The 14,654-nt window shown below is 42.7% G+C and overlaps 1 protein-coding gene across 6 annotated transcripts in view; it reads left to right on the forward strand.

The window, feature by feature from the left end:
* The window catches only part of FAT1 (FAT atypical cadherin 1), a 144,007-nt gene that overhangs the window by 100,453 nt on the left and 28,900 nt on the right, over window positions 1–14,654 (forward strand). For all 6 annotated transcript variants that reach the window (XR_010318671.1, XM_064272913.1, XM_064272910.1 and 3 more), the window contains 3 exons: window positions 73–283; window positions 7,048–11,115; window positions 11,637–11,833. Coding sequence is in view for 5 of the 6 variants with exons in the window: in XM_064272913.1 (XP_064128983.1) it covers window positions 73–283; window positions 7,048–11,115; window positions 11,637–11,833 (4,476 nt within the window). In the remaining variant the exon portion in view is untranslated. The remainder of the gene's footprint in view (window positions 1–72; window positions 284–7,047; window positions 11,116–11,636; window positions 11,834–14,654) is intronic.

Raw genomic sequence — 14,654 nt, forward strand, 5'->3', positions numbered from 1 at the left:
TTTGAGATTGATTTTTAAGCAGTTACAAGAAAAACCCCAGCAGAATTGGTGATGATGCATTAATTCTTTCAGGTACGGGATCAAGATGTTCCCGTAAAGCGCAACTTTGCAAGGATCGTGGTTAACGTCAGTGATACGAATGACCACGCGCCGTGGTTCACCAGTTCCTCCTACAAAGGACGGGTGTATGAGTCGGCAGCCATCGGCTCAGTTGTGCTGCAGGTTACAGCTCTGGACAAGGACAAAGGGGAAAATGCTGAAGTGCTATACTCCATTGAGTCAGGTATCGTGGGCACTCAGTCGGTTTTTAATTGTGCACATAGGTGTTGAGGCATTTCTGTGTATCATTTCACAAATCGCTAAAATCGATCTTCATCTTCCATTTTAAATGTTAGGAGAAAATAGATTTTTCTCCCCAGGTTTTAACCCATTGGAAATTAGAGAGAGTCCTAAGTTTTTTTTTCTAAATTCTTGGGGATTCACGGTATTAGCGTAATTCGAGGCTCTAAGCAGTCCTGCAGTAAAGTAAACTTTAATATTTCCAAAATTATTTTGACCACATAATCATTGTATCTGTTAACTGAAAACAGGAGACACTGGCCTAGTCCTTGATTTTACTTTGAGGCAGCGTGTTTTGTCTTGGGCAGAGCAGGAAATTCCACGACAAAGTGCAGAATCACGGATCTAAGCCTTTTTTTTATTAAAGAGGGTGCCGTGCTCCTACTGTTCTCTTCCAGGTGTTCCTTTACCACCACTTTGACTCCCATACACCTTTAACAGTTAAGTTTCGTTCACGGAATTTGATGGTGGCAGCAGTCGCCAAAGGGCTGGGAACAGGACAGAAGAAACATTGAAAAGGCTGAGAAGCCTGTTGGAGTTGGGCAAGAGGCAGCTAGGGTAGCAAAGACCCATTAGACTGCAGGCCGAACAGGTTCTTCTGGGTGCAGTGGGGCAAGGGATCCGGAGTCTTGTTGGTGCTAGTGAGAAGGAAGGTCACCACTAAGCTGTGGTGGCAAAGCAGAGTGGTTTTGTTCTTTGTTCTGTTTTACGTGGTCACTCGTTCATGAATTGATTGATTCTGTCGACTAAGCTCGTTTATACACCACTGCAGTGAAAAGAGCGTTCATGCTTGTGTTTGACAGGTAGGGTTACCGTTGGTTCACAGAGGTATGATTCCTGCATAAGAATTCTGCCCCTGATTGAAACGGGCATCTGGTTTAGAGGATGTTATTTACACGGTCAGAATTCACCTGCCTTGGGCTTTCCCTGCTCATGCAGAGCACTGTGAGTGTGAGTGAACACTGGAAGGCAGCTTTCCATTTTTCTGTGTCATCCTCAGTGCCATTTTTAGCATGAGGAGTACAGCCTTTCGCAGTCTCCTGATTTTGTAATGATTTTAAACTATTGAGATATCCTACTTAACCTAACTTTTTAAGAAGTCCATACATACCTCTACATATTTAGAAATTGCATGTTTCCTAGGCATTAAAATGGGAAGAGGCATAGCTTCACTTTAGATCACGTAATCAAAGTCTGAGTAAAAGGGGGTAATTACAAAAACAGTGCTTGCCAATCTTTTTATGTAGTTAAACAATTTTTATTAACACATTTGAAGTTTCATGTGTTTCCCTGAAAATGAACACACTGAGTCCACTACTGACAGATGAGATCTTACACATTGCCTGGGATCACAGCGTTAAAATGAATTGCAGCGTTGTTGGTGCCTTGAATTAGGGCCCCCCGCCCCGCCCCGCCCCAAATGGTTGGGAAATTCAGCAGTTAGAAAAACAGTGCATTCCATTTGTGCGTGCTGAAGCACTTTAATAAAATAATTTACTCATAGACAAACTGAGTTTGTGTAGGAGTAAATGTTAAACTTTCCCTTAGCTTTCACATAATTTTCAACAACTGGGTGGCTAAATATGATCGTTGAAGCCTGAGTAAAGGCGTGTACATTCTTGAAATTCTTGTCATGACTGATGGGATTAGCAATTTGGTATTTCGAGAATGGAATTGTGTCTTCATCTCAAAGAATAGCTGATAGCAAGAGCCTATTTCCATATAGAATTCGGAATTTTGAGAAGGTATTTTTTCTGTATATTTGGAAGTATAACAGTGAAGCTAAACAATGACTTTATAGTGAATTGCGTGTGTGGTGCGGGTGCGTCTGTGGGAACACTGCAGACTGTAAAACGATTGTACTGCCTTTCACGTAAAGGCTGGCTCCTAATCACCTGCTTCTAACCTTTGTTAGATTACATTTAATAAAGTTCAAAAGACTGGTTACAAATTCAGGCCGTAACACTGCATGTTTAATTAGCGGCAATTTATGAGCAAAAGGTTTGGTCTGATTAGGAGTCTTCAGGGAAAAAGGAATTAATTAAAGGATATTTTCAGCAACAATTGAGTTACGTGCTAGAGACACCCAGTATACTGTACAGGTATACTCTGGCTGTATGGTGTTTTCTTTTTATTTTTTAAAGTAGATTCTGAGAGCGCTATTTCAAATCTGTTGCAATGCCTGGAAATAGAAGACACTCGGCAAATATATTTTTTTGGTTATAATTGGTTTGCTTTCCCCAAACTTAGTTTAAGTATAATTGCAATTGAAATTTTACAGCAGTAGCCGTGCTCGTTGGCCAGTCAGCAGGCACTCACTGAGCGCCAGAGTCTCCACCTCGGGAAGACACAGGCCCGTCGACACAGCTCCCTCAGCTGCTTACGAAGTGTGTGTGTGATGTGGCCATAGCTCATGAACAGAAGTTGGCCTCCTGTCCAGATACTTGCCTTGGTCATATATAGGGAACACTTTACAGCTGTTTAGAAGTTACTAATATCTTCACCCAAGTGAAGGAGTAAGCCTACAGCCAGGTAGAAATCTCCACCACTGCCTTATTACGTCACTCACCAATACCATATGTGTATTTCAGTGTTGGGTGAGTACGCCTGTTTATCATCAGATCAGGCAGGGATGTTCATACCGCCCAGCAGCCCACAGTGGTTTTCCGTGGGTTCATGGTGTTGCTTTCTTATCTGCACCTTTGATGATTTCTGCTGTAGTGTATACAGGTGGGATCTGATCATGGCATCCATGTATCAATCTGCCAGTTGGATTCCTGTTTAATGTTCTTGTTATCAGTGATAAGCTCGGAGCTGTCTTTATTCCAGTCAAGATATGCCAGATAATAAAGAATGTGTCTGAATTTCACATGGTTGATAAAATTTTTCAGTTAGAGATTCCCAATTAGAAAGTACATTCCTTTTGTTAATACTTTCAAACGGAGGATTTTATTTACTTGTAACAATGGTTGTTACAAGTGATAGAAGTACACAAACAGAAAAACAAAATGAAATAGAAGTATTATACCCTAACAAATATATTAATTTTTTCAGGCTGTTGATCAACTGTTTGGTCTTTAACTCTTTGTTCCTCCATACCTGAGTATATTCCGGTGTGTAAGTCATTTCATTTGATCCCGGTGTACCAGTAAAATTTTTTTTTTGGTGCTGGGATATAATAGTGAACAAAGCAGACCATGCTTAAATGAAGCTTATTCTAGTGGGAGAACAGGTGTTGTCGTTAGGTGCTGTTGAGCCAGTTCCGACTCACAGTGACCCTGTGTACAAGAGAACACAACACTGCCTGGTCCTGCACCATCCTCACAGTTGTTGTTATGTTTGAGCCCACTGTTGCAGCCACTGTGTCAGTCCATCTCCTTGAGGGTCTTCCTCTTTTTTGCTGACCCTCTACTTTAGTAAGCGTGATGTCCTTCTCCAGGGACTGGTCCCCCCTGACAACGTTTCCAAAGTCCACAAGTAGTCTTGGCATCCTCATGTCTAAGGAATGAGGCTGCACTTCTTCCAAGATAGATTTGTTCGTTCTGCCAATCCATTCGATATTGAGTATTTTTCACCAACACCACAGTTCAAATGCATTGATCCTTCCATCTTTTTTATTCATTGTCCAGCTTTTGCATGCATATGAGGCGATTGAAAATACCAAGGTTTGGGTCAGGTGACCCTTGGTCCTCAAAGTGACATCTTTACTTTTTAATACCTTAAAAGAGGTTTTTTGCAGCACATTTTCCAGTACAATAATGTCATTTGATTTCTTGACTGCTGCGTCCATGGCTATTGATTGTGGATCCAAGTAAAATGAAATCATTGGCAACTTGGTATTTTCTCCATTTATCACCGTGTTGCTTATTGGTCCAGTTGTGAGGATTTTTGTTCTATGTTGAGGTGTAATCCATACTGAAGGCTGTGGTCTTTGATCTTCATTAGTAAGTGCTTCAAGTCGTCTTCACTTTGAGCAAGCAAGGTTGTGTCATCTGCATAATGCAGGTTGTTAATGTGTCTTCCTCCAATCCTAATGCCCCGTTCTTCTTCATGTAGTCCATCTTCTCAGATTATTTGCTCAGCATACAGATTGAATAGGTATGGTGAAAGGTTACAGCCCTAAAACACACCTTTCTTGACTTTAAACTACACATTATCCCCTTGTTCTGTTCGAAGGACTGCCACTTGGTTTATGTTCCGCATGAGCACAATTAAGTGTTCTGGAATTCAGTTCTTCGCAGTGTTATCTGTAATTTCTTATGATCCACACAGATAATAGCAAGTTAAAAATGCACATGGGATGAAATGCCAGGTTGTGATACATGCTGCAAAGCAAAAGCAGGGGAAGGGGCTAGGAACAGCCACGCTCATAGGGAAGGGAGCTCAGGGAAGGCCTCATTTAAGCAGGGGACATTTGAGTAAAACTGGAATAAATGCTGGAATGAATGAATGAGTGAAGAAATGGTGAGAATGGCTGGGGAAGGACTCTTCCAGTAGGGAAAACAGCAGATGCAGAGACCCCGAGGTCAGAACCTGATTGAAGAAAGTTCAGGGTGTGGGGATGAAGGTGGTTTCCAAAGGTTACTTCAGTCTTCCATGTGAGGCTGGGCAATCAGTCACAATTTTGGGAGGTGGGAGTGAACCATAGGTAGGACAGGAAAGGACCTTGGAGTTCTGACAACTGACCAGAATGCCGTGAGTGAACCCAGGACTGCTGACTCTAAATACAGACAGGCCGGAAATTAGTGTCTGCGAGGCCTGGCAGAGGCAACAGGACCCCACGCTCGGCCAGACTGAGCTCAGAGCTCGGGGCCTGGGCAAGCCCGGACCTCTGCCCTTTGCAGGTGGAGGCAGAGCCTTGGGGCCTGGACGCAGAGCCAGGCAGACTTAATGAAAACCAGACTGGGTCTGGGCTAAGAAAACAGTCGTGGATTTTTGGAAAATGTATTACAGGAAGGAAATGAGGACTGTAGAGGAAGTGTTTACTGTTAATGGTGTGGAGAAAAAAGTGCTGGGTTAATCTCCCAATTTGCAAATTATACGCAGTAACCGTGGTCTTTGAAATGCCATACTGACGGAAAACCTACAGGAAAACAGAATTTGAGACGGCAGTTAAGTGGCAAGTTAACTTTGCACAATAATTTCATTGGGGGAAAAGGGTTCAGCTCTTTGCTTACGGTAAGGGATTCTGGACTCTTGTTTATGATCCAGAAGAGGGGTGAAGGGCTCCCAGTGGTATGTCAGAACTGAGGACCTCTACATGCTGCCGCGGTCTATCCAAAGAGGCTATAGAAAGCTGTTTTTTTAGAAAAAGATTTCCATCGTTGGTAACAAAGATGCAGTATTCACGGAGTTGCAGTTGTAGCTAAATACATATAATATCGCTGGGAAAGGTCCAAAGAAAGCAAGGACAAAATTATCTAGAGCAGAGTCCCTCCACCCAGTACTATTGACATTTTCTACCAGATAGTTGTTAGTTTGGGGCGCTGTCCTGCACGTTGTAGGAAGCGTAGCAGCATCTCTAGCCTCTTCGCAACAGCACTTCCCCACCCCCACCTCAAGAACCACTATCCTAGAAGATAAACTGACCTGAAAAAGATTTAAGAAAGGAATATTGTTCAAGTCTTCAAAACTTGTAAAGTGGGATTGGTTACCCCTGTCTTGAAGTTTGATGTAAATTCTCTTGGGGGAATTCAAGTCTTTGTTACAGGTTGAACTGTGTCCCCAAAAAATGTATTGTAAATCCTAACCCAGGTACCTGTAGTGGGGCCCTGGTGGTGGCATAGTTGTTAAGAGCTTGGCTGCTAATCAAATACTGATAGTTTGAATCCACTACCCGCTCCTTCGAAGCACTATAGGGCAGTTCTACTCTGTCCTGTAGCGTCTCTGTGAGGTTTGGGTTTTTTGGTTTTCATACCTGTGGTTATAATCTTATTTGGGAATGGGTGTCCTTTGTTGTATTAAGAGGGCATGCCAGTTTAGGGTGTCTTTTAAGCCAATCACCTTTATGATATTAAAAAAAAAAAAAGCGGATTAGGTGTAGTGAAGCAAACGGAGATTGGGGAAGATAGATGCCAATTCATATGAAGATCACCCAGGGGCAGAAGCTCAGAAGAGACAGGACCTTCCTCCAGAGCCAACAGAGAGAGAAAGCCTTCACTTAACGCCAGCACCCTGAATTCGGACTTGTAGTCTCCTAACTGTAGTTGAGAAAATAAATTTGTTAAAGCCACGCACCTGTGGGATTTTTGTTATAGCAGCATTAAATAACTAAGACCGTCTTCTTTTTCATAATGAGTAAGAATCTTGGAAATGTGCAAGTGATAAATGCTAACAATGATAAATATTTTCTAGAAGAGTTTTTGATGGACTCTTAGAAAATAAATTATTAATGTAACAGGTCCTTCTGCAACACGTTCCCAATTCCTCTAATAACGAAAAAGTTTCATTTTAGTTTTAGGCACGGAGTGTTATTTCTTTTGGTTCTTGCTCTTCATAGTTTACAGGTAAAACTGATAAGTGTACCTTATTTTAGGCAGATAAAAATGATACAAGTTGAAGATTCCTTTCAAATGTTGATATCCCTGGAATTCTGTTTAGTTTCAGAACATAATTTTAATAGGCACTTTTTCATATCTTTGTTTCTGCTTCACCAGCTACTTGTATTTTTCTCTGATACCCATTTTTTTTTTTTTTTCCTTCTCTCAGGAAATATTGGAAATTCTTTTACAATTGATCCCATCTTGGGCTCTATAAAAACTGCCAAAGAATTAGATCAAAGTCAGCACTCGGAATATGACCTAATGGTAAAAGCTACTGATAAAGGAAATCCACCCATGAGTGAAATAACGTCTGTGCACATCGCTGTCACCATTGCTGACAACGCCGCTCCTAAGTTTACATCAAGAGAATACTCTGTTGAAATCAGTGAAACTCTCCGCACTGGGAGTTTTGTGGTCGTGGTTATGGCCCACAGTCAGTCATCAGTGGTATATGAAATAAAAGATGGAAATATCGGTGATGCTTTTGATATTAATCCACATTCTGGAAGTATCACCACCCAGAAAGTCCTGGATTTTGAGACTTTGCCCACGTATACGTTGGTGATACAAGGAACCAACATGGCGGGCTTGTCCACAAATACGACTGTTGTGGTGCACCTGCAGGATGAAAATGACAACTTGCCAGTTTTTACGCAGGCACACTATACAGGACTCGTTAGCGAGTCAGCCTCAATTAACAGCGTGGTCCTGACAGACAGCAATGTCCCATTAGTGATTCGAGCAGCTGATGCTGACAGAGAATCAAATGCTTTGCTTGTTTATCACATCGTTGAACCCTCTGTACACAAATATTTTGCCATTGATTCTAGCACTGGTGCTCTTCACACGGTACTGAGTTTGGATTATGAAGAAACAAGTGTTTTTCACTTTACCGTGCAAGTACATGACATGGGAACGCCACGTTTATTTGCCGAACATGCAGCCAATGTGACTGTCCGTGTAATTGACATAAATGACTGCCCCCCTGTGTTTCCCAAATCGTTATATGAAGCATCGCTTCTGTTGCCAACATACAAGGGAGTGAAAGTCATCACCGTCAACGCTACAGATGCTGATTCCGGTGCATTCTCCCAGTTAATGTACTCCATCACCGAGGGCAACATCGGGGAGAAGTTCTCTATAGACTACAAGACTGGCTCTATAACGGTACAGAATACAGCTCAGCTCAGAAGCCGCTATGAGTTAACCGTTAGAGCATCCGATGGCAGATTTGCAAGCTTTGCCTCTGTGAAAATTAATGTGAAAGAAAGCAGAGAAAGTCAGCTGAAGTTCACCCAAGATTTGTACTCTGCAGCAGTGAAAGAGAATTCCACCGAAGTCAAAACATTAGCTGTCATTACTGCGATCGGGAATCCCATCAATGAGCCTCTGTTTTATCACATCCTCAACCCAGATCGAAGATTTAAGATCAGCCGCACTTCAGGGGTACTCTCGACCACCGGCGTACCGTTTGATCGTGAACAGCAGGAGGCCTTTGATGTGGTGGTGGAAGTCACAGGAGAGCACAAGCCTTCAGCAGTTGCCCATGTTGTCGTGAAGGTCACCATAGAAGACCAAAATGATAATGCACCAGTGTTTGTCAACCTTCCTTACTATGCTGTGGTTAAAGTGGACGCTGAGGTGGGGCACGTCATTCGCCATGTTACCGCGGTGGACAGAGACAGTGGCAGGAATGGAGACGTGCGTTACTACCTTAAGGAACATCACGAACATTTTCAAATCGGGCCCTCTGGTGAAATCTCACTGAAAAAGCAGTTTGAACCTGACACCCTAAATAAGGAGTATCTTGTCACGGTGGTTGCAAAAGATGGCGGAAGCCCAGCGTTTTCTGCTGAAGTTATAGTTCCCATCACTGTTATGAATAAAGCCATGCCTGTGTTTGAAAAGCCTTTCTACAGTGCAGAGATTCCTGAGAATATCCAGTTGCACAGCCCAGTTGTCCACGTGCAAGCTAACAGCCCGGAAGGGCAGAAAGTGTTCTACAGTATCACAGATGGAGATCCTTTTAGCCAGTTTACAGTCAACTTCAATACGGGAGTTATAAACGTCATAGCTCCTTTGGATTTCGAGTCCCACCCAGCGTATAAATTGTGCATACGAGCAACTGACTCCTTGACGGGAGCCCACGCTGAAGTGTTTGTTGACATTGTAGTGGGAGACATCAACGACAACCCCCCTGTGTTCGTCCAGCAGGCTTACGCTGCAACCCTGTCTGAGGCCTCTGTCATTGGAACATCTGTCGTTCAAGTCAGGGCAACAGATTCTGATTCGGAACCCAATCGAGGAATTTCCTACCAGATGTTTGGGAACCATAGCAAGAGTCACGATCATTTTCACATCGATAGCAGCACTGGCCTCGTCTCACTCATCAGGACTCTGGATTATGAACAGTTCCGGCAGTACCAGGTTTCTGTAAGGGCCATTGATGGCGGCATGCCCCCCCTGAGCAGCGATGTCATTGTCACCGTGGATGTCACTGACCTCAATGATAACCCGCCCCTGTTTGACCAGCAGGTCTATGAAGCCAGAGTTAGTGAGCACGCCATTCATGGGCATTTTGTGACTTGTGTAAAAGCCTACGATGCAGACAGTTCAGACCTAGACAAGTTGGAATATTCCATTCTGTCTGGCAATGATCATAAGAACTTTGTCATTGACAGTCAAACGGGGATCGTCACGCTCTCAAACCTGCGCCGGCACACCCTGAAGCCGTTTCACCAGCTTAACATTTCTGTTTCTGACGGAGTTTTCAGAAGTTCAGCTCAGGTTCAGGTAACTGTAATCGGAGGCAATTTGCACGGTCCTGTTTTTCTTCAGAATGAGTATGAAGTGGAACTGGCGGAGAACGCTCCCTTACATACCTTGGTGACGGAGGTGAAAGCAACGGATGAAGATTCTGGTATTTATGGTCACATCACCTACCATATTGTAAATGACTTTGCTAAAGACAGATTTTACACAAATGAGAGAGGACAGCTGTTTACTTTGGAAAAACTTGATCGAGAAACCCCAGCCGAGAAAGTAATCCCAGTTCGTTTAATGGCTAAGGATGCTGGGGGAAAAGTTGCTTTCTGCACTATTAATGTCATCCTCACAGATGACAATGATAACGCACCCCAATTCCGAGCAACCAGATATGAAGTGAACATCAGATCTGACGCTCCCAAGGGGACATCAGTCATAAAAGTTCTCGCGAGTGACGCCGATGAGGGGTCCAATGCTGATGTCACCTACACCATCGAAGCAGATTCTGAAAGCGTTAAAGAGAACTTGGAAATCAACAAACTCTCTGGCTTAATTACCACAAAGGAAAGCTTAATTGGCTTAGAAAACGAGTTTTTCACCTTCTTCGTTAGAGCCATGGATAACGGGTCTCCGACAAAAGAATCTGTCGTTTCCGTCTACGTTAAAATACTCCCACCAGAAACGCAGCTTCCAAAATTTTCAGAGCCGTTTTATACCTATACAGTTTCAGAAGACATGCCTATCGGGACAGAAATAGACGTTATCCGAGCAGAGCATAGCGGGACTGTCCTTTATAGCCTCATCAAAGGGAACACTCCAGAAAGTAACCGGGATGAGGTCTTTGTGATTGACAGACAGAGTGGGAGGCTGAAACTGGAGAAGGCTCTGGACCATGAGACAACTAAGTGGTACCAGTTTTCCGTACTAGCTCGGTGCACTCATGACAACTCTGAGGTGGTGGCTTCTACAGATGTTAGCATTCAGGTAAAAGATGCAAATGATAACAGTCCCGTCTTGGAGTCTAATCCATACGAGGCATTTATTGTTGAAAACCTACCAGGGGGAAGTAGGGTCATCCAGATCAGGGCATCCGACACAGACTCGGGAACCAATGGACAAGTTATGTACAGTCTAGATCAGACACAAAGTGTAGAAGTCATTGAATCTTTCACCATTAACGTGGAAACAGGCTGGATCACAACCCTAAAGGAACTTGACCATGAAAAGAGAGACAAATACCAGATTAAAGTGGTTGCATCAGACCATGGAGAAAAGGTCCAGCTGTCCTCCATGGCCATCGTGGAGGTCACCGTCACTGATGTCAACGACAGCCCACCACGGTTCACGGCAGAGATCTATAAAGGGACCGTAAGTGAAGACGACCCCCCAGGTGGTATAATTGCCATCTTAAGTACCACAGATGCTGACTCTGAAGAGATTAACAGACAAGTTACATATTACATAACAGGTAAATATCTCAAACCAAATTATTGAAAATTAAATTGCATTAGAAGTATAAGTTCTAAGAAATGCATTTGGTGGAACTTGGGAGTAAAGGGATGATTTTAGTTAAATATACCTAAAATAAGTAGAAATAACATCTGTTAGGATACATTTTAAGATCTTTACTTGAGCAATGGTTAGTACTATTTCCTTAGACTCTTTTTGATTTTTCTGACTCATCTACTGTTGAATTTTATAGTTTGCATACAACAAATACATGATAATCAAAAAGAAAAAAAAAAAAACTAGTTTCCTTGTGGGCTAAATGATTGTTTAGTAGCATTTATATTTTGTGTTTAAAAACACATTTTAATGCTGCTTTTATTTAGTAAATGGGAATGCTAATATGTGCCAAAGTTAAATGTAATTATTTCCTTTAAAATCCTCAATTTTTTAGGCCAAAGCATTATGTGTCTTTTGTACAGTTTACTTCTCCTGGTGTTACTTCTATCCTTATTTCAACATCTTTCTCCAATGACTTCATAGGAGGGGATCCTTTGGGACAGTTTGCTGTTGAAAACATACAGAATGAATGGAAAGTCTACGTGAAAAAACCGCTGGACAGGGAAACAAAAGATAATTATCTTCTGACTGTCACGGCAACCGATGGGACCTTCTCATCAAAAGCCATCGTCGAAGTGAAAGTTCTGGATGGAAATGACAACGCTCCAGTTTGCGAAAAGGCAGGCTACTCTTGTCTTAAATTTATATATTGTGAACTGAAATTTGTTTCTTTGCGGCTTTGCGTGAGACTGTCACGCAGTGTTTTGGGGTAATTCAGATGTGTTCTGTGTGATAATCTCTCACTGTTTAAGCAGAAGTGAGAGTTGGCAGAGCTTCAGAATGATTTTCAGAGTGCCGTGTAGCTCAAAACCCTCATTCTGTGGACTGCGAATTACGGACAGGATTACAGCTATGTCTAAGGCAGAAATCCTCTGTAAACTTTTCGTGAAGGGATTCCATTCATTTGAAGTAAAGTTATTTTGAGGAAAAACCTGGCCAGCAGTTCAGAGTACAGAAGTCTGTTTTGTTTTAACAGACCATTTGGGGGGCATTTAACTCTCAAACACACTAATGGAACCAAGAGGTTAGTGATACGGCTCCTGAACCTTTGGCACTCACCATTTAATGAAAGGACAAAATATATACCAGAGAAGAGCTGTTCCCATTCAAGGTCACATGAGGGGACTCAAGCAAGAGCTAGAGGGTGGGGAATGCTGTGAAGAGACAGGGCTTAGGCCCAGCTTCTGGGAGGTAGTGATTAGACATCAAGGGTAGATGTGGAAAGACAGGTGGGCGTGTGGGGTGAACGCGTGTGTGGGAATAGTAAGTGGCTTAGTTGGCCAGAAGTAGAGAATTTGTGTTGAATCATGGGAAAGAAACCTGGAATTCCAACACTAAACTCTGTTAGAGAGGGTTTTAAAGGTCATTCCAGGAAATTAGTACTATATCCTAAAGAAAGTAGAGACTCTGAATCCTTTTATGGTTGAAAGAGATGACAATCCAGGAGTTGCCTAAAGAAGATAAGCTTGGTAGCACCATGTCCATTTTCTAGATAAGGAAGAATGAAGACAGGGAAGTGATAGGGTAGGCAGGGGTGGCAGACAGAATGAAAGGATAGAAGAGACTACCTAGGAAAAGCTGGTAGCATATGGTCCCTGCCTGCATGGGACAGCACTGTGAGTGTTGAGTTGTTTTCCATCAAGGTTTCCTATGGGAGTAATTGAGAGTATGGTCAAGGCAACGACAAAGGTGAGCCTGGAGGAGAATGGGTTTTAGAGAGAGTGTGTTGAGTTGCCATTCAGATTTGTTAATTTTAAGGTAACAGGGCGAGCGTTCAGGTAAGTGTGTGCTTTAGACATTTAGAGATGGCAAGATTGAGGTGTGAGATATCAGAGAAGGTTGTACACTTGGCAGTTTCTATGGATAACTGATCATTGAATTCATTGAGAGGATAATAATAAAGGGAAAAAAGATAACAGGTGTTTCCATGGAGAAAAGGATGGAGGACGCAGAGACAGCAAGAAGAGAACAATGTCAGTACAGTGTCATTTAGGTTGAAGGAAGAATTTTTAGGAGATAGGGTAGCAAGCAAAGGTGGACAGGGATAAACTAACAGGGCAGAGGCGTGAACACAGGCCATTTGGATCCCGTGGCTGACGGGCAGATGGCAGTCTCAGCATCGTAATGTGGGTGGGTGGATGCCTGACGGCAGGAGATTCAGGAGTGTGTATTAGGAAATGGACTTGGCCAGTGAGGAAAGTGACCGTAAAAGGAGCAGGGAGAGCGTGGTGGCAAAGGGAGGGCTGTATAGACAGGGGAATGAATCTCAAGAAGGGACTGAGGAGCTGGAGAAGGTTCCAGACTCGGTCAGCATGAGACGTATGAAATACGGACTGTGGAAAGTAACAGGGCTGTTGTCCAGGACACAGATACTTAAAATTCTCTCGTGAACGTGAAGAATGCAGTCCTGTCACTGAATTGTACGTGAAGAAGTTGTTGAGATGGCGTATTTTTGTTATGTATATTTCCACTGCGATTAAAAAAATAAATGAGTTGTGAGGGGAAGTGGGACTTCTGAGGAATGAGGATTTAATTGCAATCCCTGTTTGTACTTTTTGGTGACCGTGTTTTGAAGATCACACACACACGTATATGTGAGACACGTTATGTCTCATATATATACATGTATGTGGGATACAACGTAAATAACACCAAGCACAAACATATCCTAAGTTTTTAAGAAGTCTATATTTCTACGGGAAACCCTGGTGGCGTAGTGGTTAAGTGCTACGGCTGCTAACCAAAGGTCAGCAGTTCAAACCTGCCAGGTGCTCCTTGGAAACCCTGTGGGGCAGTTCCACTCTGTCCTGTAGGGTCACTATGAGTCAGAATTGACTCGACGGCAGTGGGTTTGGTTTATATTTCTACGTTTTTAGAAATTGTCTTTTCTAGGCATTAAAATCGGAAGAGGCATAACTTCGCTTTAGGTCATATCATCAAAATCTGGGTAAAAGGGGAATAATTAGAAAAAACCATGCTTTGCCAATCTCTTTTACATGGTGAAACTGCTGTTATTTATTTTTAGCATTTTCATATTATTTGGAAGCTATACTTTATCACCTCTGGGAGTAATAAAGACACTAAATATTTAAATTCATGAGTATTGCAAAATATTTGGTTTCACGTGCTGTAGACTGTAGCTCACCTATAATTCAGCCCAGTTTGAGCAAATAAATTCAACAAAATCATACCTGTTTCTCTTACGTTTTAGTTTATGGCATGGATTCCTATGTAGTTGGAACTGGAAACAGCTATTGTGTTGAGAGTTGAATCCCTGGTGAGGAGAAGAGGGGTAGAGAGGAAGAGAGGAGCCAGCCTGAGCATCACCTGCCACCCTTGTGGCTTTGGGGAATCCCAGTTTTCTCCTGTAACATTGGGACCGCTGCTGTCCCAACTGCAGTTATTGGGCTCTGTGTTAGGAATGAGTGCAGGCACCAGATT

The sequence above is a fragment of the Loxodonta africana genome, chromosome 19 (genome assembly GCF_030014295.1).
Source record: "Loxodonta africana isolate mLoxAfr1 chromosome 19, mLoxAfr1.hap2, whole genome shotgun sequence".
Taxonomy (NCBI): domain Eukaryota; kingdom Metazoa; phylum Chordata; class Mammalia; order Proboscidea; family Elephantidae; genus Loxodonta; species Loxodonta africana.